Source organism: Pleurodeles waltl, chromosome 10 (genome assembly GCF_031143425.1).
Source record: "Pleurodeles waltl isolate 20211129_DDA chromosome 10, aPleWal1.hap1.20221129, whole genome shotgun sequence".
Classification (NCBI taxonomy): Eukaryota; Metazoa; Chordata; class Amphibia; order Caudata; family Salamandridae; genus Pleurodeles; species Pleurodeles waltl.
The window spans coordinates 477149293-477176475 of NC_090449.1; the positions used below are offsets into that span (position 1 = coordinate 477149293).

At 47.1% G+C, this 27183-nt stretch overlaps 1 protein-coding gene across 2 annotated transcripts in view; it reads left to right on the top strand.

Annotated features, from left to right (window-relative positions):
- The window catches only part of NOS3 (nitric oxide synthase 3), a 780913-nt gene that overhangs the window by 590220 nt on the left and 163510 nt on the right, over positions 1–27183 (top strand). For both annotated transcript variants that reach the window (XM_069210763.1, XM_069210764.1), the window contains exons 18-19: positions 90–168; positions 14682–14869. In XM_069210763.1, coding sequence (XP_069066864.1) covers positions 90–168; positions 14682–14869 — 267 coding nt within the window. The remainder of the gene's footprint in view (positions 1–89; positions 169–14681; positions 14870–27183) is intronic.

A 27183-nucleotide genomic window follows, 5' to 3' on the forward strand; every position in this document is an offset into this window, starting at 1 on the left:
CCCTTTTACCTATTCCTAAATATTGCCGTGTATGCAACTGTATTTTTTGCATTTTGGCTCAACTGTGGAATAATGTCCTCTTGTCCCAGGTCTGTCCCAGCTGCACAGGAGGAAGGTCTTCTCTTCAACATTCATCTCCAAAAAAAACCTACAGAGTAGCAACTCCAGGTAATTTCTTGTAGTAAATGTAACTGACTGACTATAGATGATCCCATTTCCAAATGATGCATTTCTCTTATCAGTGTTGGTTATAACAAGATGTACCACGTTTATCCCGCCTAGAGCATCCTATGTGCCCCAACAGTGGCAGGCTGGGTCTCCGAATACTATATCAGCCTCAGTACTGTCAACAATCTGCATTGCTTTACTCTTACCTGCAGAAAACTGTGTCTCATTACTCCTAACGGTAGCACATATCTCTTTACTACCAGCTATCTAGCATGTGCTCCTTGCTGCCACCTTTGGCAGCATGTGTCTTTATAAGCCTACTATAAATGTTCTGTTCTTCTTTATTTTGCTACATACTCTTGTCTCCGAACTATGGTACTTGTGTTTGTAGTTTCTATTTGGAGTTGAAGTCAGATTGTTGTAGTGCCCGATTAATGAAACGGGTGCTCTTCAGCACGGAGCTAGTCATTTTTATTCCTTCGTACTCCTTGCTACAGCAGCCTGCATCTACTTACTTGTTGTATCTTCTTACGCTCAGATTTAGGGCCATATTTATACTTTTTGACGCAAAACTGCGCTAACGCAGTTTTGCGTCAAGAAAATTAGTGCCGGCTAACGCCATTCTGAAGCGCCATGCGGGCGCCGTATTTAATCAATGACGTTGGCCGGCGTTAGCCGCCGGCGCTGCCTGGTGTGCGTGAAAAAAAACGACGTACACCAGGCAGCGCCGGCGTAGGGGGATATGGAGCTTGGGCGTCAAAAAATGGGGCAAGTCAGGCTGAGGCAAATTTTTCGCCTCAACCCGATTTGCGCCATTTTTTTCGACTCCCAACCCCCATAGAAATGACTCCTGTCTTAGCAAAGACAGGAGTCATGCCCCCTTGCCCAATGGCCATGCCCAGGGGACTTCTGTCCCCTGGGCATGGTCATTGGGCATAGTGGCATGTAGGGGGGCACAAATCAGGCACCCCTATGCCACAAAAAAATTACAAAAAATACTTACCGGAACTTACCTTAATGTCCCTCGGATGGGTCCCTCCAGCCTTGGGTGTCCTCCTGGGGTGGGCAAGGGTGACAGGGGGTGTCCCTGGGGGCATGGGAGGGCACCTCTGGGCTCCTTCCGAGCCCACAGGTCCCTTAACGCCTGCCTTGTCCAGGCGCTAAAAAACGGCGCAAAAGCGGCCGTACGTCATTTTTCTTGACCCGCTCTCTCCCGGGCGTGAATTTTGCCCGGGAGTGTAAATACGGCACACATGCCTCGGAGTCAATTTTTTAGACGGGAACGCCTACCTTGCATCTCATTAACGCAAAGTAGGTGTCCATGCTAAAAAATGACGCAAACTCCATGGACTTTGGCGCTAGACGCGTCTAACGCCAAAGTATAAATATGGAGTTAGTTTTGCGTCGGAATTGCGTCAAAATAAACGACGCAATTCCGGCGCAAAGTATAAATATGCCCCTTAGTGATTTGTTTTTTCTTATGCCTCAATGTGGCATCCTATATTGCTTTACCCCACCTGCACAGGCTTGCTCTCCTTAGGCCCTGTTTCCTGTTACCCCCAGGTTTAGCAGTCTGAGGGCCAGCTTTATCAAGGCTTAGTGCCAGTTTAGTGTCACAAAACGTGATTCAAACCGGCACAAAGTCTTAAATTGGGATTTATTTGTGCTGGAAAGTAGCCCAAATATAATGCAAAGTAGTGCTTTGTGGTACTGTGTTGTATTTTGCGTCAACGGGGCTTCCTATGGGTGAATCATGAGTGGTCCCATGCAACCTTCAATGGTTTTTGATGTAAAACCCTATCTACTAAAAAAAAGGTAGACGGTCACTTCAACACAAATGTATGCCTCCTTGAGGCAGGTGTAATGCATAAGAAAAGCTTTCATTTCTCAAGCCCTTTCTTAATGTGGATGTGTGCTTATTGTAATGAAATGCTGTTATGAAAACATACAAATTTCACGATCAAATAAACTTTATTCGACTTGCGATCAAGTCATAAAAGCACAGCATTAAATTGCTATACATGCACAAATTAGCAGGAAAATCCATGTGCAATCCTCACTAAATACAAAAATGTTACAGTTAAAAACAGAGAACAAATCATTAAAAAAACACACCCAAAAACCGTAAATATATCTATTAGATAAAAATAATGTGTTAATCTTCACGGCTATTACTCAGTCTCAAAGCCACTTCTAAAAAACTAACCACATTCAAAGTGACGTCCACTGGAAGCATTTGAAGATACATATGGGCTGGGCGGACCTGATTAAAATTCACTTGCTTTAAAATAGGAATGATAAAAGTTTTCCTGTGAATCACATTAAAACTACAGAACATAATAAAATGCAGGGTGTCCTGCGGAGGCAGATTGCCCCAGCTGGTGCCCCTTCAAACAGCCCCTCTGAACAGCAAACAGAAATTGAAGCAAATCCAATCTAAATCTGGTAAGTCAAAAGCGATCATACGTACTGAGGCCCAATGTGAGGTGAAGCTCCACATTGGGACCTGTTCTCAACATAAAGTGATTACATACGTGTTGTTTGGATAAAGTAACCAGTTCTCTAATCTTAGCCCTCTGCTGCAGAAAAACTGAGCTTTAAGTTTGACTGGTCAGCCTTCACTATACGCTCAGGGGTAACAAATAGCTCACTCCTGCCTTGGGTATACAAAGTGTCCTTGATGTACTTGACCCATAGAATACTATGAGCATGGCCAGGGGAGAGACAATCTTTTAAATAATCTCTATTCAGCTTGGCCTTGGGTCTAATCCAGACATCTAACCAGAGGGAAAGGGGGCGAAACACTAGAATATCTGATATATAACCCGTCCCAAGTTCTTCATGTACTAAAAAAGTAGGGGCCCATTGAGGGACACATAAAAGACGCCACAAAAAGCATTTTCCAATGTTTGTATCTCAGACTGCTGAACATAACCCCATACCTCACTCCCTTATACCACCCTGGACGCACACTTGGCTCTATACACTTGCAGCAGGGCACCCACCGTTTTTCTACCCAAACATGCAGCGAAATTAGAAACTGCAACATTAGCGCTGACGAAAGCATTTCTTTTCTTGTTGACCAGAGGGAGGCAATTCAAATGTGAATCAAACATTATTCCTAAGTAGGAAAGTGTGCTAGTCTCGGGCAAAGCACTAGCACCTACATAAAACATATTTGTTTTAGTGCAGCGCAGACCAACCACAATGCTTAACTTGGAAGGCAATGTGTAAAATATTTGTGGAATAAATCATGCAATAAATCAGTGAAAACAACACAAAAGTACACCACACAGGTTTAGAAAAATAGAAGATATTTATCTGAGTGAATGAAAGTAAAAAAGATCCAGATTTGATAAGTACACTTTGAAATATCACTTTTGCAATGATAAGAAGAGTGTTAACTCTTTAAAAATCAGCAATTGTCGCTTGTGTGCACAAAGTATCTGGTATGCGTCAAAATTACATGCACAGAGATCGCAGAGGAGGAAATGCATAGAAAAAGGAAGGTGTGCGTCAGATTTCTGGGTGCACACAGTTGATGCATCGATTCTTTTCCAACCAGCAAGGGCTTTGCGCCAAATTCCGGTGTGCAGGCTTGAATCCTCCTTGTGATGCGGGGTCTTTTGATGCCCAGGGATGATGCATTTAAATCCTGGGCGAGCTGGACAAAGTCACAGGTGCTGCGTCAATCCAGTGGGCGATGCGTTGGAGTTTCTGTCGCACGGCAGGTGCTGAGTCGATTCCTCATGCAGGAAGTTGGGCTGCGTTGTTCCAGCTCAGCAATGCATCGATCCGGTCGCACCAGTGGCGCTGCGTCGATCTCCACTCGGGGAGCCAGGCTGCGTCATTCCGGGTCGGCAATGCAGTAATTCTTTCACCGCTAGGCAGGCTGTGCGTCGATTCTGGCAGACTGTGCATCGATTTTCACCGCACAGGGAGTTCCTTTGAAGAGAAGAAGTCTTTTTGGCCCTGAGACTTCAGGAAACAGGAGGCAAGCTCAATCCAAGACCTTGGAGAGCACTTCTCAGCAGAGCCAGAGGCCAGCAAGGCAGCAGGGCAACAGCAAGGCAGCAGCCCTTCGCAGCAAAGGAACCAGATGAGCCCTTTGGGCATCCAGGCATCTCCTTTTGGCAGGTTGCAGGACCTGGTTCAGAGTGTCTGTCCCAGGAAGTGGTAGGGTCAGGAACCCAGTTTATATACCCAAAAGTGCCTTTGAAGTGGGGGAGACATCAAAGAGTGGTTTTGAAGTGCACAAGGTCCCCTTTCAGTACAGGTCTCTCTGCTAAGGTCCCAGTAGAGGGTTTGGCAGTCCTTTGATTGAGGGCAGGCCACTAGCCTTTGAAATGTAAGTGTCAAGCCTCTCCACACTTCCAGCCCAGGAAGGCCCATTCAGTATGCAGATGTATGCAGGTGTGACTCAGCATCCTGTGTTTGTGGTTGTATGGGTGAAATGCACAAGGGAGCTGTCAACCAGCCCAGCCTAGCCAGATGTGGATTGGAGACAGGCTGTAAGGCACAGATGGATCTTAAGTACAGAAAAATGCTCACCTTCTAAAAGTAAAAAGAACAGATGAGGGAGAGAATGCTGAACAATGCAAACATTCACCCCCAGTCACAAAGATCTGGGTTTAATCCATTGTTTTTTTACTCACTACGCAACCCCAGTTTGGACCCAGCCATATGCAAATCAGCCTTGACCCTGTTCCACATGGGAACAGTCCAGCCAAAACTGCCAAGCCAGGTCCTCCCTGGACCGGAAACAAGCATCCTAGGACCGGTTTCAGGGTATCACCCGTCATCAGCGAGGCTACCTTGAATCCACTGACGCAGTGGGCACAAGACCCATGTCTGGGTATACCCTTCCCACTTGGGGCAACAAATGCAAAAAGAATAGTTGATGGACAGAATGCTGAACAAAGCAAACATTCATCCCCAGTCACAAAGATCTGGATTTAATTCATCGTTTTTTTTGCTCACCACGCCACCCTAGTTTGGACCTAGCCATATACAAATAAGTCTTGACCCTGTTCCTCATTGGAACAGTCCAGCCCGAACTGCCAAGCCAGGTCCTCCTTGGACCAGAAACAAGCATCCTATGACTGGTTTCAGGGTATCACCCTTCATCAGCTAGGCTAGCTTGAATCCAGTGGCGCAGTGAGCATGGGGCCCACGTTTGGGCATTCCCTTCCCACTTCGGGAGACAAATGCAAAAAGAACAGATGATGGACGGAATGCTGAACAGTGCAAACATTCCCCCAAAGTCACAAAGATCTGGGTTTAATCCATAGTTTTTTTGTTCATCACGCCACCCCAGTTTGGAAATAGCCATATACAAATCAGTCTTGACCCTGTTCCTCATGGGAACAGTCCAGCCCGAAAAGCCAGGCCATGTCCTGGCTTGGTCCAAGCTGGAATGGCATGGTGAGCAAAAAAACTGATGGATTAAACCCAGATCTGTGACTGGGGGTAAATGTTTGATTTGTTCTGCATTCCGTCCATCAACTGTTCTTATTGCATTTGTCGCCCCAAGTGGGAAGCGTATGCCCAGATGTGGGTCCCGTGCTCACTATGCCACTAGATTCAAGGTAGCCTGGCTGAAGAGGGGTAATACCCTGAAACCGGTCCCAGGATGCTTGTTTCTTGTCCAGGGAGGACTTGGTCTGGCAGTTCAGGCTGGACTGTACCCATGGGGAACAGGGTCAAGACTGATTTGCATATGGCTTGGTCCAAACTGGAATGGCATGGTGAGCAAAAAAGTTGATGGATTGAACCCAGATCTGTGACTGGCGGTGAATGTTTGATTTGTTCTGCGTATAGTCCATCAACTGTTCTTTTTGCATTTGTCGCCCCAAGTGGGAAGGGTATGCACAGACTTGGGTCCCATGCTCACTATGCCACCAGATTCAAGCTAGCCTGGCTGAAGAGGGGTGATACTCTGAAACCGGTCCCAGGATGCTTGTTTCTGGCCCAGGGAGGACTTGGTCTGACAGTTCGGGCTGGACTGTACCCATGGGGAACAGGGTCAAGACTGGTTTGCATATGGCTTGGTCCAAACTGAAATGGCATGGTGAGCAAAACAAAATGATGGATTAAAACCAGATATGTGACTGGGGTGAATGTTTGATTTGCTCTGCATTCCGTCCATCAACTGTTCTTATTGCATTTGTCGCCCCAAGTTGGAAGCGTATGCCCAGATGTGGGTCCCGTGCTCACTATGCCACCAGATTCAAGGTAGCCTGGCTGAAGAGGGGTAATACCCCAAAACCGATCCCAGGATACTTGTTTCTGGTCCAGGGAGGACTTGGTCTGGCAGTTCAGGCTGGACTGTACCCATGGGGAACAGGGTCAAGACTGATTTGCATATGGCTTGGTCCAAACTGGAATGGCATGGTGAGCAAAAAAGCTGATGGATTGAACCCAGATCTGTGACTGGGGGTGAATGTTTGATTTGTTCTGCATTCCATCCATCAACTGTTCTTTTTGCACTTTCTAAAAGTGGTATTTCTAAAATAGTAATATAAAATCCAAACTCACCAGTCAGCAGGATTTTGTATTACCATTCTGGCAATACTAAACATGACCTGTTTACCCATTTCTGATCAGAATCTACCACTCAAACAGTACATGACGGTAGCCCTAATATTAGCCTATGAAAGGAGCAGGCCTCACAGCAGTGGAACACGAATTTAGGAGTTTTCCACTACCAGGACATATAAAACACATAGGTATAGGTCCTGCCTTTTACCTACACAGCACCCTTCCCTATAGGTTACCTAGGGCCTACCTTAGGGGTGACTCATATGTAGAAAAAGGGGAGTTTAAGTCTTGGCAATGCCAAGTCAAAGTGGTAGTAAAAATGCACACACAGGCCTTGCAATGGCAGGCCTGAGACATGGTTAAGGGGCTACTTATGTGGGTGGCACAACCAGTGCTGCAGGCCCACTAGTAGCATTCAATCTAAAGGCCCTGGGCACAAGTAGTGCACTTTACTAGGGACTTACAAGTAAATCAAATATGTCAATTGGATATGAACCAATGTTACCATGTTTTGAGGGAGAGAGCATATGCACGTTAGCACTGGTTAGCAGTGGTAAAGTGGGCTGAATCCTAAAACCAGCAAAAACAGTGCAAAGAAGTGGAGGGAGGCAGGCAAAATGTCAGGTCTAACATGGGCATACAAAAGCGCCAGCAAACATCCTTGCCCTATCTGTGGACAATCCGCATTGTAGGAATTTAAAGCCTGTTCTAGATGGTTCACGAAAGGTTAAAAAGAATTGGGGCCAGAATACAGCCCTTCCTCACTCCCCAGTGGATACTAAAATCCTGTGCGTATTGAAGATCTTTGGTATATTGCACTGATACCCTGGTGTTCTTGTGCAGGTTCCTAAGAAATTAGACAATAGCCTGCTCCACCGCCATAGATAACATAATATGCCACAACTTGCCTCTGGATACCCAGAAAAAAGGCCAAAGTAAGATCCATGAATGCCAGATGCATGGATTCCTGTCTTGCAACTGTGTATTTGTCCAAAGTCATATACAAATTTAAACACTGGTCAACAGTGGAGAGCACTGCTCGGACACCATGCTGATCATCAGCTAAGATATTGTGCTCCCCAGCCCAGGTCTCAATCAATTCAATAAAACTCGTCCCCAGACTTTCACCACTGAATCGAGATGGGCTGATAACATTGGGAATTGTCCCTGTTGTCCTTCTTAAATACCGGGATGATAACTGGGGATGCCCGGGACCAAGGAGGCTCCACAACAACCATTGCATTGATAACTGATGTGACCACAGAGGCCCAAACCTCAGCATCACTAATGTACAAGTCAGGGGGAATGCCATCAGGGCCAGGGACCTTGTTTTTAGATAAACACAGTGTCCCCGCTTTGACCTCCTTAAGGGTAAAAAAGAACTTGGGCTTCCCCTTAAACAGGCTGAGCTCACTGTAACCACTACTTAGAGCTACGTCCTACGCCTACTCAAAATGGGATACCCAACTGTCCTCGATAATGTGGGAACTCAAAGATGTTATAGGCTCTAGAGCTAAAAAGAAACTATTGATTATCCTCCAAAATGTGACACTGTTTTTCAATATACTTGCCTCTAAAAGAGACTCCCAGGCAGCATCACTGAGGCCACGCTTATGCCTCCCCAGTTCTCACTTGTAATGTTTACAACAAGTTTTAACAAACTCCAGTTCCCTAGGTCTGGCACTTAGAGCACATTTCAAGTTCTTCAAGGCTAAAGAACTTCCCTTGTCAAACCATTTAGGGGATTCAGTTGTAGTCTCCTGCACCTCCCCCCAACATCAGAAGAAAGGACCCAGAGGTGGCAATCACCATGAAGGCCCCCAGAATGTCACCAGAGCTTGACATAGGAGATTAATAAACACTAAGTTCCATCCCACAGTGGGAATAAAGGGTCCTAAGAAAGCTATCATGACCAACTTGGGACCACCTAAGTCTTCTCCCATAATTACATGCTCTTATAGCACCCAAAACCTTCGAACCCTGCACCAGCATTGGTAGGAGCCATCCTAGGGATAGAGGGCCAGATGTAGCAAAGTATTTGCACGTCGCAAACAGCGAAAATCGCCATTTGCGAGGTGCAAATGCCTCTTTGCTATGCAGAAATGCATATTGCGAGTCGGTACCGACTCGCAATATGCATTTCCGACTCGCAAATAGGAAGGGGTGTTCCCTTACTATTTGCGAGTCTGAGTGGAATGCAATACCATTTGCGACCGCGTACGCGGTCGCAAATGGCATCGCAGTTACCATCCACTTCAAGTGGATGGTAACCCACTTGCAAATTGGAAGGGGTCCTTATGGGACCCCTTCCAGTTTGTGACTGGACCCACAAATATTTTTTCAGGGCAGGGAGTGGTCCAAGGGACCACTCCCTGCCCTGAAAAAATACCGAAACTAAAGGTTTCGGGTTTTTTTTAAGTGCAGCTCGTTTTCCTGTAAGGAAAACGGGCTATACTTAAAAAAAAAAAAAAACTGCTTTATTTAAAAGCAGGCACAAACATGGAGGTCTGCTGACGACAGCAGGCCTCCATGTTTGCGAGTGCCTATACTCGCTATGGGGCCGCAATTTGCGACCCACCTCATGAATATTCATGAGGTGGGTCATTGCGACCCCATAGCGAGTTGCAGTCGGTGTCTGAGACACCGTACTGCATACCAATTTGCGAGGTGCAAAGTGCGAGTCGCATGGACTCGCACTTTGCACCTCGCAAATTTTAAATTTGCTACATCTGGCCCAAAGTCACAGGATCATGATTGCTAAAGGGGCTTGACAAAATGTCCGCCTTAGTTACACGGGAGTAAAGGGGCGCAGAAACAAAGATAAAATCAATAAAAGATTCACACCCCCTCCCCATAAACATACAAAAGTAGACAGTTTAAATCTATGCCTAAGCATAGTGTTTTATACTCAAAGGGTTTTTCTCAAACCTTTTATAACTGTGCGTGGGTGTTGTAATGTACAGCATTCATAAAAAGTTAGAAATGTTTTAATTTATTTCTAAGCATATTTTTTGTACTGACAGGCTACCCTTCCAGTACAAAATCTCTGCTAGACATCATGCATACACACTTTCACTGTGGTGCAAGGGTTTCTGTACAGCTCACAGCACCCTAGAATGCATCAGGAGCACCATACATTAGTAGCTATGGCACTGTTCTGCTGTCTGCCTTTAATGCAACGCAGCACAGCAGATTTGGTCTAAGTAAATCAGGCCCTGTATCCCTCAACTTTCATCTGCAATAGACTGCATCTCGCCTAACGAAGCATAATATCCTGTAGCCCTTTCTTCAAGGTGTCACAGTAGTCTCTCCTCACTTATCTTCATACTCTGCACTTGGGAAGTCGGTGTTTCCTCACTGCAAGCTGTGGCAGCCTTTGTCTTATGTAGCTAGATTACTTTTAGACCAGCATCAAAAGATCACCCTTTTGGGTAACAGTGTTATATAAGTGAAGTCTGTCAGTTATGATGGGCCTTTATGTGATAGCTTAGTCAATCGCTTACCAAAGATGTGTCAATAATAGCCATCCAATAACCTTTCTTCCCTCAGTATTTACCTACATTACACCTCTTTGGCACTGTACAAGCTGGAGGCAAACTATTTGTCAGTGTGGCGGAGGGCATCACAGCTGCCACCCTAATGGACTACCACCTGCCAGGTTTACAGATCACCACCGGCCAGTGGTGATCTCTGTACCTTCAGTGGAACCACTGTTACAGCAGTTCCTCTGAAAGTGTCAAATGTTGGATGAACGGGGGATGTTAGTTTTGAGTTTCCGCCATCAAGCATTTTGGGTTTGTTATGTTATGTTGATTTGTCTAGCACACTAATCAATCGAGAGGGTATCCAGGTGCTTGGGCAGGTGTGTAGGTGTCTGGTACCCAAGGGGCTTAAATGAAGAGCCACGTTGTCAGCTTCTTGTGGAAATCAAGAAGTGAGAAGAAGCCTCTGATGTGTTGAGAGCATTTGTTCCATGTCTTGGGTGCAATGTAGGAGAATGACTGACCTTGAGTTTTGCTTTTTTGCTTTTGTAGAGGTGTGGAGTTTGGGCAAGTGATGCAGAGCATAGGTGTCTGGTGGATTGGTGAACGTGTATGCAGCTTTTCAAGTATTCTGGTCCTGTGTTATGTAGGGCTGTGTATGTGTGCATGAGAAGTTTGAATTGGTTGCACTTGTGAATGGGGAGCCAGTGAAGCTTCATGAGGTGCGGTGTGATGTGGGTTCAACATGGGAGGTTGAGTATGAGTCTTTTGACAGAGTTCTCAATGGTCTGGAGTATGTGTAGGAGTTGTTTGCAGAGTCTAGTGTAGAGAGTGTTGTCATAATCCAGTCTGCTGCTGATGAGTGATTGTGTGAAGGTCCGTCTGGTGTTCTGAGGCAACCATTTGAAGATCTTTTGCAGCATGCGTAGGATGTGGAAGCAGGAGGTGCACACTGTGTTGACTTGAGCTGTCATGTTGAGCTTGTCGTCTAGGATGATTCCTAGATTTCTTGCGTGGTCTATGGATGTTGGTACTAGCTCCAACAGCCACCAGGTGGAGTCCCATGGTGAGGTCTTGTTGCTGAAGATCAGTAGTACTTCCATCAGAGAGATATATATATATATATATATATATATATATATATATATATATATATATATATATATATATCTTGCCACCTAAAAACCCTACTCACCCTACACCCTAAAAATACTCTTACCACCTTAAAACCTATACCCATCCTAAACACCTTTTACCACCCAAAACCCATACCCATCCTAAACACCCCATACCACCTAAAAACCCATACCCACTATAAAATCTAAAAATGCCCTTACCACTCAAAAACCCATACCCAACCTAAACACCCATTATAACCCAAAATCCCTACTCACCTTGAAACCTAAAAATGCCCTTACCACCCTAAAACCCATACCCATCCTAAGACCTAAAAACATCCTTACCAACCAAAAACCCATACCCACCCTAAAACCTAAAAATGTCCTTATCAGCCAAAATCCCATACCCACCCTAGAACCTAAATATGCCCTTACCACCCAAAAACCCAGACCAACCCTAAATCCTAAAAATGCCCTTTCCACCCAAAAACCCAAACCCACCCTAAACCCGAAACATCCCTCACCACCCAAAAACCATACCCACCCTAAACCCTAAAAAATACTCTTACTACTCTAAATCACATACCCACCAAAAACCCATACCCACCTTAAAACCTAAAAACATCCTTACCACCCAAAAACCCATACCCACTCTAAAACCTAAAAATGCCCTTACCACCTACAAACCCATACCCACCCTAAACCCTAGAAATGCCCTTACCACTCAAAAACCCATACCCATCCTAAAATCTAGAAATACCATTATCATTCAAAAAACCATACCCACCCTAAAACCTAAAACCCCCCTTACCACCCAAAAACCAGCACCTACTCTAACCCCTAAAAACTCTTTCTCCCTCTCTCTCTCTATTTATGTATATAAATATATATGACTTAAAACGCATAGGTGGTCATTACATGTAAAAAGACCGCTGAGGGACTGCCGTGCGGAAGACCACCAGTGGTGGCGGTTGCCGCTCGGCCTATTATGACCGTTGGCAGCTCTCCATCCTTTTACGGATGGAGAGCCGCAAACAGCCATACTGGCGGGAGGCGGGGAAGTGGAGGTTGCTCCACCTCCACCGCCAAGCCAACAGAACACCGCCCAGCGAATCACGTCCTGTGATTCGCCGTGGCGGTGTTCTGTTGACGGTGTGGTGTCGGCGGAGCTGCCACCATGGCTCCCATACCCTCCCGGAGGATCGACAGAACAGGTAAGTCGATCGTCCGTTAGGGGAGGGGGGTGGGGGGTTGTTGTGTGTTGTGTGGGTGCATGGGGGTGTGCGTCTGTGTATGTAGAGGGGGTGTGTGAGTGCGTGTATGCTTGCGGGGGTGTTGCGTGTTTTGGGAATGAGTGTGTGTATGTCTGAGGGTATGCCTGTATGGATGTGTGCGTGTATGTTTGTATGTGGGTGTGCGTGTCTGACTGTGTGTGTGGATGTAGGCATGTATGTCGGTGTGTGTGCGTGCGTGCGTGTGTTGGTGGTGCCTGCGTGCGTGTCGTGTGTGTGTGAGTTTCTGTGATGTTGGGGATCGGGGTGGGGAGGGGGGCCCTGCCACCTTTGGGGGGTGGCAGGGGTGGTGGGGGGTGTAGGGGAGGGAGTCGGGGTGGGGGTGGGGGAGACCCATATCAGTGCCAGGGAAGGAATTCCCTGGCACTGATAGTGCTTACCGCCATGGATTTCATGGCGGTTCCAACCACAGGAAATCCACAGTGGTAAGCCGGGTCAAAATACCGCCGGCGGTATAGTGACGGCCTCCGGGCTGGAGACCCAGGTCTCCAGCCTGGCGGGCGGAACGGAGAACCAGCGGATGACCATGGCGGTAACCGCCATGGTCATAATACAAAAAAAAAGACCGCCAGCCTGTTGGCGGTCTTACCGCCGCTTCTCCGCCTTCCGCCAGGGTCATAATGACCCCCATAATTCTTACCTGTAAAACCTTTACCACACATATACCTTTATCATTCATGCCCTTACAAAATAAAAATTAAAAATACTTTTAAAACCTTTACCACGCATATGCCTTTACCATTCATGCCTTTAGAACAAAATTTGTTGTAAAGGCAAGCGTGGTAAAGGTACATTTGTGGTAAAAGCATGCATGGTAAAGGCATATGCGCAGTAATGGTTTTGTGGTAACGGTCATGCGTGGTAATGACTGCGTTGTAATGGCTGTTTCGCTTCTGATGGTGGTTGTCTTGTCTATCAGGGAGAGGATGAGTTGGGTGTCATCAATGTAGGAGATGACAGTGATGTCTTGTGATCGAATGATGTTGGCAAGTGGTGTCATGTATATGTTGAAAAGGGTAGGGCTATGAAAAGATCCCTGTTCGACTCTGCATATCAGTTACTTGGTCTCTGATGTGAAGGATGGCAGCCTCATCCTTTGGGTTCTTCCTGTGGTGCAGAAACAGATCCATTTGAGAGCTGATCCTTGTATCCCAGTCTTGTGGACTGTTCTGATAAAGGTGTTGAGAGAGAAAGCATTGAAGGCAGCAGAGAGGTCGAGCAGGATAAGGACCGCTGTTTCTCCTCGGTCTAGGATGATTTGAATGTCATTGGTAGCCACAATGAGTGATGTCTTGGTGCTGTGATTCTTTCTGATTCCAGATTGAAAGTTGTCTAGAAGATGATGAAGTTCAAGGTGGGTTGTGAGTTGCTTGCAGAGGGAATTTTCAATCACTTTGGCTAGAAAAGGAAGCAGGGAGATGGGTCGGAAGTTGCTCAGCTGATTTGGGTCAGCTGTAGGCTTTTTGAGGAGGGCATTGATTTCTGAAACTTTTGGTTATCATAAAACAAATAAATAATGGCCCCCACACCCAGGGAGGTTTTTTTTTTTCCTGAATGCGGAGGGCCACTATTTTAATATTTTTCTATTTGTCTCTGCAGGGTTTTTTCTGGTAATGACAAACAAGGACAACAAACAGTCAGCCCTAAATAGGTTGGGTGCAGTGATGTCTTATTCTGACTGTCAGCACTCTGTTAGAGTAAGCTTTCCATCAACTGAGTCAACAGGGGTACTACAGTCTGGAAGCTGGCAATTTGCCCTACTCCAAATCAATCAGGCAGACCTAGAGTTTGTTAAACAGGGTACTCCATCACACTTGGGATGGATTACCCTATCCGCCAAACTCTAAATTTAGCAGACCCCTTACCGTTAAGAGTCTGGTCGTAAATCCAAGCCAGGGGTCTGTTAAATATCGGTATGGACTAGAAAGCCATAGTTGGTACACACATTGCATCTTGCCCACATACTGCCAGTGAGATGCTCTAATTTATGAAGAATCCTTGTTTAGCAGCTGTTGAGCTTCTCCAAAATGTTCCTTTTAATGACCATTCCTTTTCCCCCTTTTCACCTGGGCACTTTGCAGCCGATCCACCATCCTCGTCCGTCTGGATATCGGAGGAAAGAAGGAGCTACAGTACGTACCTGGGGACCACGTTGGAATCTTTCCCTCCAATCGTTCAGAGCTGGTAGAAGCACTGCTGGAGCGAGTGGAAGATCCGCCACCTGACAACGAGACCGTCCTGGTTGAGGTCCTAGAAAAGAGTGATGCAGGTAACAATAACTTTACACAGCCTGTACGGCCACCACTCCTGCTCCTCTTAATGCGCAATTCGGGGTACGATTCTGTAGTCAATTCTAATATCAGCAAAAGGGAAAGCGCTAGTCTCAGTTTCTGAGGAGACCGAAAGAAATGCTGCTTTTTCCAGAGACCGGGGTTCTTGACGCTTCAATTAACTCTTTAAAGCAGGGGTGAATGTGAGGGAGGCCGCAGCATGTTCCGGTGCAGGCGCCAGGACGTGGGGATGGAGGGGGGCGGGGGGGGGGGGGGGGGGGGTATCATACATGCCAGCATTTTACACCAGGAATGTTGGAAATTTTAACAAATAATCGGGAAAGTGCATTTTCCCCACTGACCTCTAATAAAGCAGAGGCAAATTCAGGCGGCAGGCAGTGAAAATCAAGTCCTTTTTAGCTTCAAAATTCGTGACAGTTATTTTAGTAGCCTCCCCATACCACCCGCCCACACACCCCGATGCCCCACCCTCCCCCCTCCCACTCCAGGGTATTTTCTCCTTACAAGCTGAGGTAAAGCCCAATGATTCCACTACCAGTCGGAATCATCAAATCGCTTCGAACCCATATGTCACTGTTCCAAAAGTGTGAGCTGGGCCCAGGAGGACAGTAATAAAACCGTTGTATTTGGCAACAAGGCGTCAGCTCTGCAGGATGCAGGAGTGCGAGTGACGTGTCTGCGGTCTATCTTTGGAAGGACTGGGTGGCTCAGGGAGTGAGGTTATCAGCAGTGGGAAGGTGGTGGGACCAGGGCCAAGCAGGAAGCATTAGGCGGGGCAGGGAATAGGGCGTCTCAGGGCCTCATCTTAAGGTCATTTGTAGCGCACGAGGTCCCACTGTTCCTCTTCCTCCATTCTTTCATGAGAAAAACATTTTCACAGCCAGGAAGAGTCGCAAAAATCTGGACAGGGTGTCGCTGATAATGAAAACAGAGCGCGCTCTGTGTCCCACCCTTCCATAAAGGAAGTAGAATAAAATACAGAAGTTCTGATTGTAGCAGAAATCAGCAGTAGATGTTCGGGTTCACATGCCCGCCTTCAAAACGTCACAGTGATTATATACTGGCCTGGGACGGCTGCAGGTGGGGACTCTTCATTACTCACAATAAGGATACTTTCCAGATTCTGGCCATTCACAGATAGGGGCTGGCACACGGCTGCTAACAACATGGACGTGGTACCCTGATTCTAACACGAACACCTGGCACATCCTGACTGCACAAACACAGGACACCAGACCCACCCTGATTCTATCCGAACTCCTGGCACACCATGCATTTTCAAACACAGGGATTCTATGAGCACTCACACACAAAATACCTGACAAACGCAGTCGGCTACTAACAACAAGGGCACATGCCACACACTGCCCGCTACTAAATACCAAGGACATCTGGCACACCATGAATATTTCCACACAGAGCCCCTGCATACCACGGCTACTGACACAAAGGGTAACTGCAGACTCTGAGTAACAATAACAAGTGCAATTGGCACACCCTTGGTATAACCACCAAGGACAAATATGGCAATGTCACTTCTCCAGTCCAGGATGCACGGTATACCCTGGGTGCCCGCACACAGAACAACGGCACACTCTGAGCACTAGCGCAAAAGGCAGCGCCACACTCAGCATACCCAATACACAATACAGGACTTTTGGCATGCCCTGATTTTAATAAGAATACACAGCACAAGCTGACAACTAATGCCAATGACATATGTTGTACCCTGATCACATACATGCAACAGAGAAGCTGCACACACTGAATACAACACAGAATTAAGTACTAAAACAATACCTTTTGACTCATCCTGAATTCACAAACACTGGACACCTGGCACAAGATTTCTACTAATGTCAAGGACACCTGTCACATCCTGACTATACAAACACAGAACACCTGCTATATCCTAATTACACAAGTAAATGACACTTCCTATAGGGCTAAAAGGGCTTTAAACCTCCAGCACATCCACCTTGCCACCCCACAACCTTCAGGTGTCTTCTCCCGGGCTGCTGCAGCTTCCGGGACACACACAATTATGTGACTGTTGTCTGTTGGCCTGCGCTGGAGATCGGTCCCCATGTGATAGCCTCGAACAAAGTACTTTGGAGATCATCCACAGGTTCAAGTGCATAGAAAGTATAAAAACTGTGTTAAAGTAATCCAGGGGAACTGCATTTTTATATTATGAAAATTCAGTTGGTTTGTGCGATCACTGCAGATCTCTGTATGTGTGTAACCAGTCACAGAGCAGAATTCTGGTTGGTGCACTGTTTATGCCCCCGAGAAGACAGCATGCATTCATCCAGTGGAATTGGGGCTTCATGCAAGATTTACTGCCGCCGTTCGAACACTGGACCTCAGGCACGCAGCATGGTGGCCTGGGAGTGAATGCGTGGCCTCTGCTGGCTCGCAGTTAGTAAGCAACCGCACCAGTGAGGTAGTGATCTCCGCCTCACAGGGTTTCTCGTGAATGCTCAATTCCACCTTTGCAACGGGGGCCCTCCCTCAAGGGCTTCTTGGATTCTCTGATTGCCCAGGAGGCCGCAGAGGGGAGGGCCATGCCCTACTCCCTAAACAGGGCCTCTGAATCTGTGGCAGCTCACCGGGGCGGAGGCAGGACTACTGGGTCCATCACCGAGGACTTCTTGGGGGGCGCAGGCCCAAGGGACTACTAGCCCAGCAGCCAAGGCCCTCACAACTTTATTTGGCCAGTGGCACCAGCTGCTCATGCTGCTCGGGCTCTGTACCTGGTGTAAGCGGGTCGGTTGTGGCCTACAATGCCACTCACAGGCATACTCTGTGCCCCTGTTGTCACCCTTGGGGTAAAATAACACCACAAAGCCCACCACAATACATCTCAGATGCAAGTTACTCAAACTTAATAACTCAGGACGGGCAGAGAAAAGGGCCAATCAGCCCAAGTCAAGATGGACAAGTACACAATCCCCTCTGGAATACTGGGGATGCCTCGGGGACCATACGGGGTCCCCCCCACTCAAAACTAACATGTCCCTCAACCTCTAAGCTAGTAATGACTCTAAACTACTCTTGAAAACTAAAATTGGGGAGGTGCAGATGGATATTTCTCAACTGCGACAAGACCTTCGCCAAACTGTTGAAAGGGTCTCAGAAGAAGAAATGATAATTTCCACTCTAGAGGTGTAGGAAAGTACCATCTTGCCTGGCATGTTACCCCCATTTTTCACTGTATATATGTTGTTTTCGTTGTATGTGTCACTGGGACCCTGGTAACCCAGGGCCCCAGTGCTCATAAGTGTGCCTGAATGTGTTACCTGTGTAGTGACTAACTGTCTCACTGAGGCTCTGCTAACCAGAACCTCAGTGGTTATGCTCTCTCATTTCTTTCCAAATTGTCACTGACAGGCTAGTGACCACTTTTACCAATTTACATTGGCTTACTGGAACACCCTTATAATTCCCTAGTATATGGTACTGAGGTACCCAGGGTATTGGGGTTCCAGGAGATCCCTATGGGCTGCAGCATTTCTTTTGCCACCCATAGGGAGCTCTGACAATTCTTACACAGGCCTGCCACTGCAGCCTGAGTGAAATAACGTCCACGTTATTTCACAGCCATTTTACACTGCACTTAAATAACTTATAAGTCACCTATATGTCTAACCTTTACCTGGTAAAGGTTAGGTGCAAAGTTACTTAGTGTGAGGGCACCCTGGCACTAGCCAAGGTGCCCCCACATTGTTCAGAGCCAATTCACTGAACTTTGTGAGTGCGGGGACACCATTACACGCGTGCACTACATATAGGTCACTACCTATATGTAGCTTCACCATGGTAACTCCGAATATGGCCATGTAACATGTCTATGATCATGGAATTGCCCCCTCTATACCATCCTGGCATAGTTGGCACAATCCCATGATCCCAGTGGTCTGTAGCACAGACCCTGGTACTGCCAAACTGCCCTTCCTGGGGTTTCACTGCAGCTGCTGCTGCTGCCAACCCCTCAGACAGGCAGCTGCCCTCCTGGGGTCCAGCCAGGCCTGGCCCAGGATGGCAGAACAAAGAACTTCCTCTGAGAGAGGGTGTGACACCCTCTCCCTTTGGAAAATGGTGTGAAGGCAGGGGAGGAGTAGCCTCCCCCAGCCTCTGGAAATGCTTTGTTGGGCACAGATGTGCCCAATTCTGCATAAGCCAGTCTACACCGGTTCAGGGACCCCTTAGCCCCTGCTCTGGCGCGAAACTGGACAAAGGAAAGGGGAGTGACCACTCCCCTGACCTGCACCTCCCCTGGGAGGTGTCCAGAGCTCCTCCAGTGTGCTCCAGACCTCTGCCATCTTGGAAACAGAGGTGCTGCTGGCACACTGGACTGCTCTGAGTGGCCAGTGCCACCAGGTGACGTCAGAGACCCCTGCTGATAGGCTCCTTCAGGTGTTAGTAGCCTTTCCTCTCTCCTAGGTAGCCAAACCCTCTTTTCTGGCTATTTAGGGTCTCTGTCTCTGGGGAAACTTTAGATAACGAATGCATGAGCTCAGCCGAGTTCCTCTGCATCTCTCTCTTCACCTTCTGATAAGGAAACGACCGCTGACCGCGCTGGAAGCCTGCAAACCTGCAACATAGTAGCAAAGACGACTACTGCAACTCTGTAACGCTGATCCTGCCGCCTTCTCGACTGTTTTCCTGCTTGTGCATGCTGTGGGGGTAGCCTGCCTCCTCTCTGCACCAGAAGCTCCGAAGAAATCTCCCGTGGGTCGACGGAATCTTCCCCCTGCAACCGCAGGCACCAAAAAGCTGCATCACCGGTCCCTTGGGTCTCCTCTCAGCACAACGAGCGAGGTCCCTCGAATCCAGCGACTCTGTCCAAGTGACCCCCACAGTCCAGTGACTCTTCAGTCCAAGTTTGGTGGAGGTAAGTCCCTGCCTCACCTCGCTGGGCTGCATTGCTGGGAACCGCGACTTTGCAGCTACTCCGGCCCCTGTGCACTTCCGGCAGAAATCCTTCGTGCACAGCCAAGCCTGGGTCCACGGCACTCTAACCTGCATTGCACGACTTTCTAAGTTGGTCTCCGGCGACGTGGGACTCCTTTGTGCAACTTCGGCAAGCACCATTTCACGCATCCTTGTAGTGCCTGTTTCTGGCACTTCTCCGGGTGCTACCTGCTTCAGTGAGGGCTCTTTGTCTTGCTTGACGTCCCCTCTCTTTTCAGGTCCAATTTGCGACCTCCTGGTCCCTCCTGGGCCCCAGCAGCGTCCAAAAACGCCAAACGCACAATTTGCGTGTAGCAAGGCTTGTTGGCGTCCTTCCGGCGGGAAAACACTTCTGCACGACTCTCCAAGGCGAGAGGGATCCGTCCACTAAAGGGGAAGTCTCTAGCCCTTTTCGTTCCTGCAGAAACCTCAGCTTCTTCTGTCCTGTTGAAGCTTCTTTGCACCCGCAGCTGGCATTTCCTGGGCATCTGCCCATCTCTGACTTGCTTGTGACTTTTGGACTTGGTCCCCTTGTTCCACAGGTACCCTAGATTGGAAATCCACAGTTGTTGCATTGCTGGTTTGTGTCTTTCCTGCATTATTCCTCTAACACGACTTCTTTGTCCTTAGGGGAACTTTAGTGCACTTTGCACTCACTTTTCAGGGTCTTGGGGAGGGTTATTTTTCTAACTCTCACTATTTTCTAATAGTCCCAGCGACCCTCTACAAGGTCACATAGGTTTGGGGTCCATTCGTGGTTCGCATTCCACTTTTGGAGTATATGGTTTGTGTTGCCCCTATCCCTATGTTTCCCCATTGCATCCTATTGTAACTATACATTGTTTGCACTGTTTTCTAAGACTATACTGCATATTTTTGCTATTGTGTATATATATCTTGTGTATATTTCCTATCCTCTCACTGAGGGTACACTCTAAGATACTTTGGCATATGTCATAAAAATAAAGTACCTTTATTTTTAGTATAACTGTGTATTGTGTTTTCTTATGATATTGTGCATATGACACTAAGTGGTACTGTAGTAGCTTCACACGTCTCCTAGTTCAGCCTAAGCTGCTCTGCTAAGCTACCATTATCTATCAGCCTAAGCTGCTAGTCACCCTATACACTAATAAGGGATAACTGGGCCTGGTGCAAGGTGCAAGTACCCCTTGGTACTCACTACAAGCCAGTCCAGCCTCCTACATTGGTTGTGCAGCGGTGGGATAAGTGCTTGAGACTACTTACCACTCTTGTCATTGTACTTTTCATAAGAGAAAAATATACAAAACAAGGTCAGTGTATATACACATAGCCAAAAAGTTTTGCATTTTCCTCTTTTCACTCTTTTCTAAGTGCTGAAAAGTACTTCTAAAACTTTCAAAAAGTTCTTAAAAGTTTAAAAAGTTTTCTGTCTTTCCAAAAAGTTCTGAAAACTTTTTTTTCTCTTTTTCTATCACTTTAACTCTCTCTAAAAATGTCTGGCACAGGCCAAAATGTTGAACTGTCCAAACTTGCATATGATCACCTTAGCTGGAAAGGAGCAAGGAGTCTCTGCATAGAAAGAGGTTTGAGTGTAGGGAAGAATCCTTCCTTAGAACTGTTAATTAACATGCTTAGAGTACAGGATAAGGCCATAAGTGCCCAATCTGGTGAAAAAGTAGCTAATGGTTCTCAATCTGATCCAGGGACTCCCCCAGGAAAAGATTCAGGAAAGAAACTTCTCAGCCTGCCCATTACTAGACAGTCTAGCATAGTTGGTACAGAGGTTGAATCACACCATACTGATGGTGTGCTCTCACATTATACTGTTAGCCAAGCTGTTAGGGTGCCCTCTGTAAGGGACAGGTCTCCTTCTGTTCATTCCCATCATACCTCTGTATCTAGAAATGTCCCTCCCACCCACCCTGATGACAGATTGTTAGAAAGGGAGCTCAATAGATTGAGAGTGGAACAAACCAGACTGAAGCTCAAGAAGCAACAGATGGATTTGGATAGACAGTCTTTAGAATTAGAGAAGGAAAGACAGAAGTTGGGTTTAGATACCCATGGTGGCAGCAGCAGTATTCCCCATAGTCATCCTGCAAAAGAGCATGATTCCAGGAATCTGCACAAGATAGTTCCCCCTTATAAGGAGGGGGATGACATTAACAAGTGGTTTGCTGCACTTGAGAGGGCCTATGCTGTACAGGATGTCCCTCAAAAGCAGTGGGCTGCTATCCTATGGCTATCATTTAGTGGAAAAGGTAGGGATAGGCTCCTTACTGTAAAAGAAAATGATGCTAATAATTTCCAAGTTCTTAAGAATGCACTCCTGGATGGTTATGGCTTAACCACTGAACAGTACAGGATAAAGTTCAGAGAGACCAGAAAGGAGTCTTCACAAGACTGGGTTGATTTCATTGACCAGGCAGTGAAGGCCTTGGAGGGGTGGTTACCTGGCAGTAAAGTTACTGATTATGACAGCCTGTATAACTTGATCCTGAGAGAGCATATTCTTAATAATTGTGTGTCTGATTTGTTGCACCAGTACTTGGTGGACTCTGATCTGACCTCTCCCCAAGAATTGGGAAAGAAGGCAGACAAATGGGTCAGAACAAGAGTGAACAGAAAAGTTCATACAGGGGGTGACAAAGATGGCAACAAAAAGAAGGATGGTAAGTCTTCTGACAAGGGTGGGGACAAATCTAAAAATGAGTCTTCATCAGGCCCACAAAAACACTCTGGTGGGGGTGGTGGGTCCAAATCCTCCTTTAATCAGAACAAGGAAAAGAAACCATGGTGCTATTTATGTAAAATAAAAGGCCATTGGACAACAGATCCCAGTTGTCCAAAGAAAGGCACCACAGCTCCTACCACTACAACCCCTACTGCTACACCTAGTGTCCCTACTAATAGCAGTGGTGGTGGGAGCAAACCTACTAATAGCCAATCCAAGGGAGTAGCTGGGCTCACTTTTGGTAATTTAGTTGGGGTTGGTCTGATTAGGGAGACCACAGAGGCTACTTTAGTCTCTGAAGGGGCTATTGATTTAGCCACTTTGGTTGCTTGCCCCCATAACTTGGAGAAGTACAAGCAACTAACCCTAATAAATGGTGTTGAGGTCCAGGCCTACAGGGACACAGGTGCCAGTGTCACAATGGTGATTGAGAAACTGGTGCACCCTGAACAACACATACTTGGACACCAGTACCAAGTAACCGATGCTCACAACATAACACAAAGCCACCCCATGGCTGTTGTAAATCTCAACTGGGGGGGGGTAACTGGTCCAAAGAAAGTTGTGGTAGCTTCAGATTTACCTGGAGACTGTCTATTAGGGAATGATTTGGAGACATCAGCTTGGTCAGATGTGGAGTTGGAGGCCCATGCAGCAATGCTGGGCATTCCAGGGCATATTTTTGCTTTGACAAGGGCTCAGGCCAAAAAGCAAAAAGGACAGGGAAGCTTGGATCCTGGAACAATGGACCAAGTGCTCCCTAAAGCTAGGGCTAGTAGAAGCAAACCACTTCCTACTATCCCTCCCTCTACAGTGGATTCTACTTCTGAGGAAGAAGAATTCCCTCCCTGTGCAGAACCTACACCAGAGGAGCTGGAAGCAGACACTGCTGAGCTTTTGGGTGAAGGGGGGCCTGCCAGAGAGGAGCTGAGTGTGGCACAGCAAACCTGTCCCACATTAGAGGGTCTCAGACAGCAAGCTGTCAAACAGGCTAATGGGGATGTCAGTGACTCTCACAGAGTTTACTGGGAGGACAACCTCTTGTACACTGAGCATAGGGATCCTAAACCTGGAGCTGCCAGGAGATTAGTGATTCCTCAGGAGTACAGAAAGTTCCTCCTAACACTGGCACATGACATTCCCCTAGCTGGACACCTGGGTCAAATGAAAACTTGGGACAGATTGGTTCCATTGTTTCATTGGCCTAGGATGTCTGAGGACACAAAGGAATTTTGTAAGTCCTGTGAAACCTGTCAAGCCAGTGGCAAGACAGGTGGCACTCCAAAGACACCCCTTATCCCACTGCCTGTGGTTGGGGTTCCCTTTGAAAGGGTAGGGGTTGACATAGTTGGCCCCCTTGACCCTCCTACTGCTTCAGGCAATAGGTTTATCTTGGTGGTAGTGGACCATGCCACAAGATATCCTGAAGCTATTCCTTTAAGGACCACTACAGCACCTGCAGTGGCAAAGGCCCTCCTGGGAATATTTTCCAGGGTGGGCTTCCCAAAGGAAGTGGTATCAGACAGGGGAAGCAATTTCATGTCTGCATACTTAAAGGCCATGTGGAAGGAGTGTGGTGTAACATACAAGTTCACAACACCCTATCATCCACAAACAAATGGACTGGTGGAGAGATTTAATAAAACTCTCAAAGGCATGATTATGGGTCTCCCTGAAAAACTCCGCAGGAGATGGGATATCCTTCTACCATGCCTCCTTTTTGCCTACAGGGAGGTACCCCAGAAAGGAGTGGGCTTCAGCCCCTTTGAACTTCTTTTTGGACACCCTGTTAGGGGTCCACTCACACTTGTAAAGGAGGGTTGGGAACAACCTTTAAAAGCTCCTAAGCAGGATATTGTGGATTATGTACTTGGCCTCAGATCAAGGATGGCTGAGTACATGAAAAAGGCCAGTAAAAACCTTCAGGCCAGCCAAGAGCTCCAGAAGCAATGGCATGATCAGAAGGCTGTTTTGGTTCAGTACCAACCAGGGCAGAAAGTGTGGGTCTTGGAGCCTGTGGCCCCAAGAGCACTCCAAGATAAATGGAGTGGACCCCACACAATTGTTGAAAAGAAGGGTGCTCCATGTCAACCGCCTGAAACCCTACTATGACAGGGCTGATCTCACCCTGCTCATGGCAACAGATGAGGGACAGGAAGAAGACAGTGATCCTCTACCTGATCTCTTCTCTTCCACAGAACAAGATGCTCTTGTGGAAGGTGTAGTTTTGGCTGATTGTCTTACTGCTGAGCAGAAAGATAATTGCATAAATCTCCTAGGACAATTTTCAGAACTCTTCTCTACTGTGCCAGGCACCACTTCTTGGTGTGAGCACACTATAGATACTGGAGACAGTTTACCTGTCAAAAGTAAGATCTATAGGCAGCCTGACCATGTCAGGGACTGCATAAAGCAAGAAGTTCAGAAAATGTTGGAACTAGGAGTAGTTGAGCACTCTGACAGTCCATGGGCTTCTCCTGTGGTACTGGTACCAAAACCCAATTCTAAAGATGGAAAGAAAGAAATGCGGTTTTGTGTAGACTATAGAGGTCTCAACTTGGTAACCAAAACTGATGCTCACCCTATACCCAGGGCAGATGAGCTCATAGATACACTGGCATCTGCCAAGTATCTAAGCACTTTTGATTTGACTGCAGGGTATTGGCAGATCAAATTGTCAGAAGATGCTAAACCTGAGACTGCATTTTCTACCATTGGAGGACATTACCAGTTTACTGTAATGCCTTTTGGTTTGAAAAATGCACCTGCCACTTTTCAGAGGTTGGTGAACACAGTCCTGCAAGGGCTGGAAGCTTTCAGTGCAGCATATTTGGACGATATAGCTGTCTTTAGCTCCAGCTGGGATGATCACCTGGTCCACCTATGGAAAGTTTTGGAGGCCCTGCAAAAGGCAGGCCTCACTATCAAGGCTTCAAAGTGCCAGATAGGGCAGGGTAAGGTGGTTTATCTGGGACACCTTGTTGGTGGGGGACAGATTGCACCACTTCAGGGGAAAATCCAAACTATTATTGATTGGGTTCCCCCTACCACTCAAACTCAGGTGAGAGCCTTCCTAGGCCTCACTGGGTATTACAGGAGGTTCATTAAGAACTATGGCTCCATTGCAGCCCCTCTTAATGACCTCACATCCAAGAAAATGCCTAAAAAGGTATTATGGACAGCAAGCTGTCCGAAAGCTTTTGAGGAGCTGAAGCAGGCCATGTGCTCTGCACCTGTCCTGAAAAGCCCTTGTTACTCTAAAAAATTCTATGTCCAAACTGATGCATCTGAATTAGGAGTAGGGGCAGTCCTATCACAACTTAATTCTGAGGGCCAGGATCAACCTGTTGCTTTTATTAGTAGGAGGTTGACCCCTAGAGAAAAGCGTTGGTCTGCCATTGAGAGGGAGGCCTTTGCTGTGGTCTGGGCTCTGAAGAAGTTGAGGCCATACCTGTTTGGCACTCAGTTCATTGTTCAGACAGACCACAAACCTCTACTTTGGCTAAAACAAATGAAAGGTGAAAATCCTAAATTGTTGAGGTGGTCCATATCCCTACAGGGAATGGACTATACAGTGGAACATAGACCTGGGAGTAGCCACTCCAATGCAGATGGACTCTCCAGATATTTCCACTTAGACAATGAAGACTCATCAGGTAATGGCTAGTCTTATTGTCCTTCGTTTGGGGGGGGGTTGTGTAGGAAAGTACCATCTTGCCTGGCATGTTACCCCCATTTTTCACTGTATATATGTTGTTTTCGTTGTATGTGTCACTGGGACCCTGGTAACCCAGGGCCCCAGTGCTCATAAGTGTGCCTGAATGTGTTACCTGTGTAGTGACTAACTGTCTCACTGAGGCTCTGCTAACCAGAACCTCAGTGGTTATGCTCTCTCATTTCTTTCCAAATTGTCACTGACAGGCTAGTGACCACTTTTACCAATTTACATTGGCTTACTGGAACACCCTTATAATTCCCTAGTATATGGTACTGAGGTACCCAGGGTATTGGGGTTCCAGGAGATCCCTATGGGCTGCAGCATTTCTTTTGCCACCCATAGGGAGCTCTGACAATTCTTACACAGGCCTGCCACTGCAGCCTAAGTGAAATAACGTCCACGTTATTTCACAGCCATTTTACACTGCACTTAAATAACTTATAAGTCACCTATATGTCTAACCTTTACCTGGTAAAGGTTAGGTGCAAAGTTACTTAGTGTGAGGGCACCCTGGCACTAGCCAAGGTGCCCCCACATTGTTCAGAGCCAATTCACTGAACTTTGTGAGTGCGGGGACACCATTACACGCGTGCACTACATATAGGTCACTACCTATATGTAGCTTCACCATGGTAACTCCGAATATGGCCATGTAACATGTCTATGATCATGGAATTGCCCCCTCTATACCATCCTGGCATAGTTGGCACAATCCCATGATCCCAGTGGTCTGTAGCACAGACCCTGGTACTGCCAAACTGCCCTTCCTGGGGTTTCACTGCAGCTGCTGCTGCTGCCAACCCCTCAGACAGGCAGCTGCCCTCCTGGGGTCCAGCCAGGCCTGGCCCAGGATGGCAGAACAAAGAACTTCCTCTGAGAGAGGGTGTGACACCCTCTCC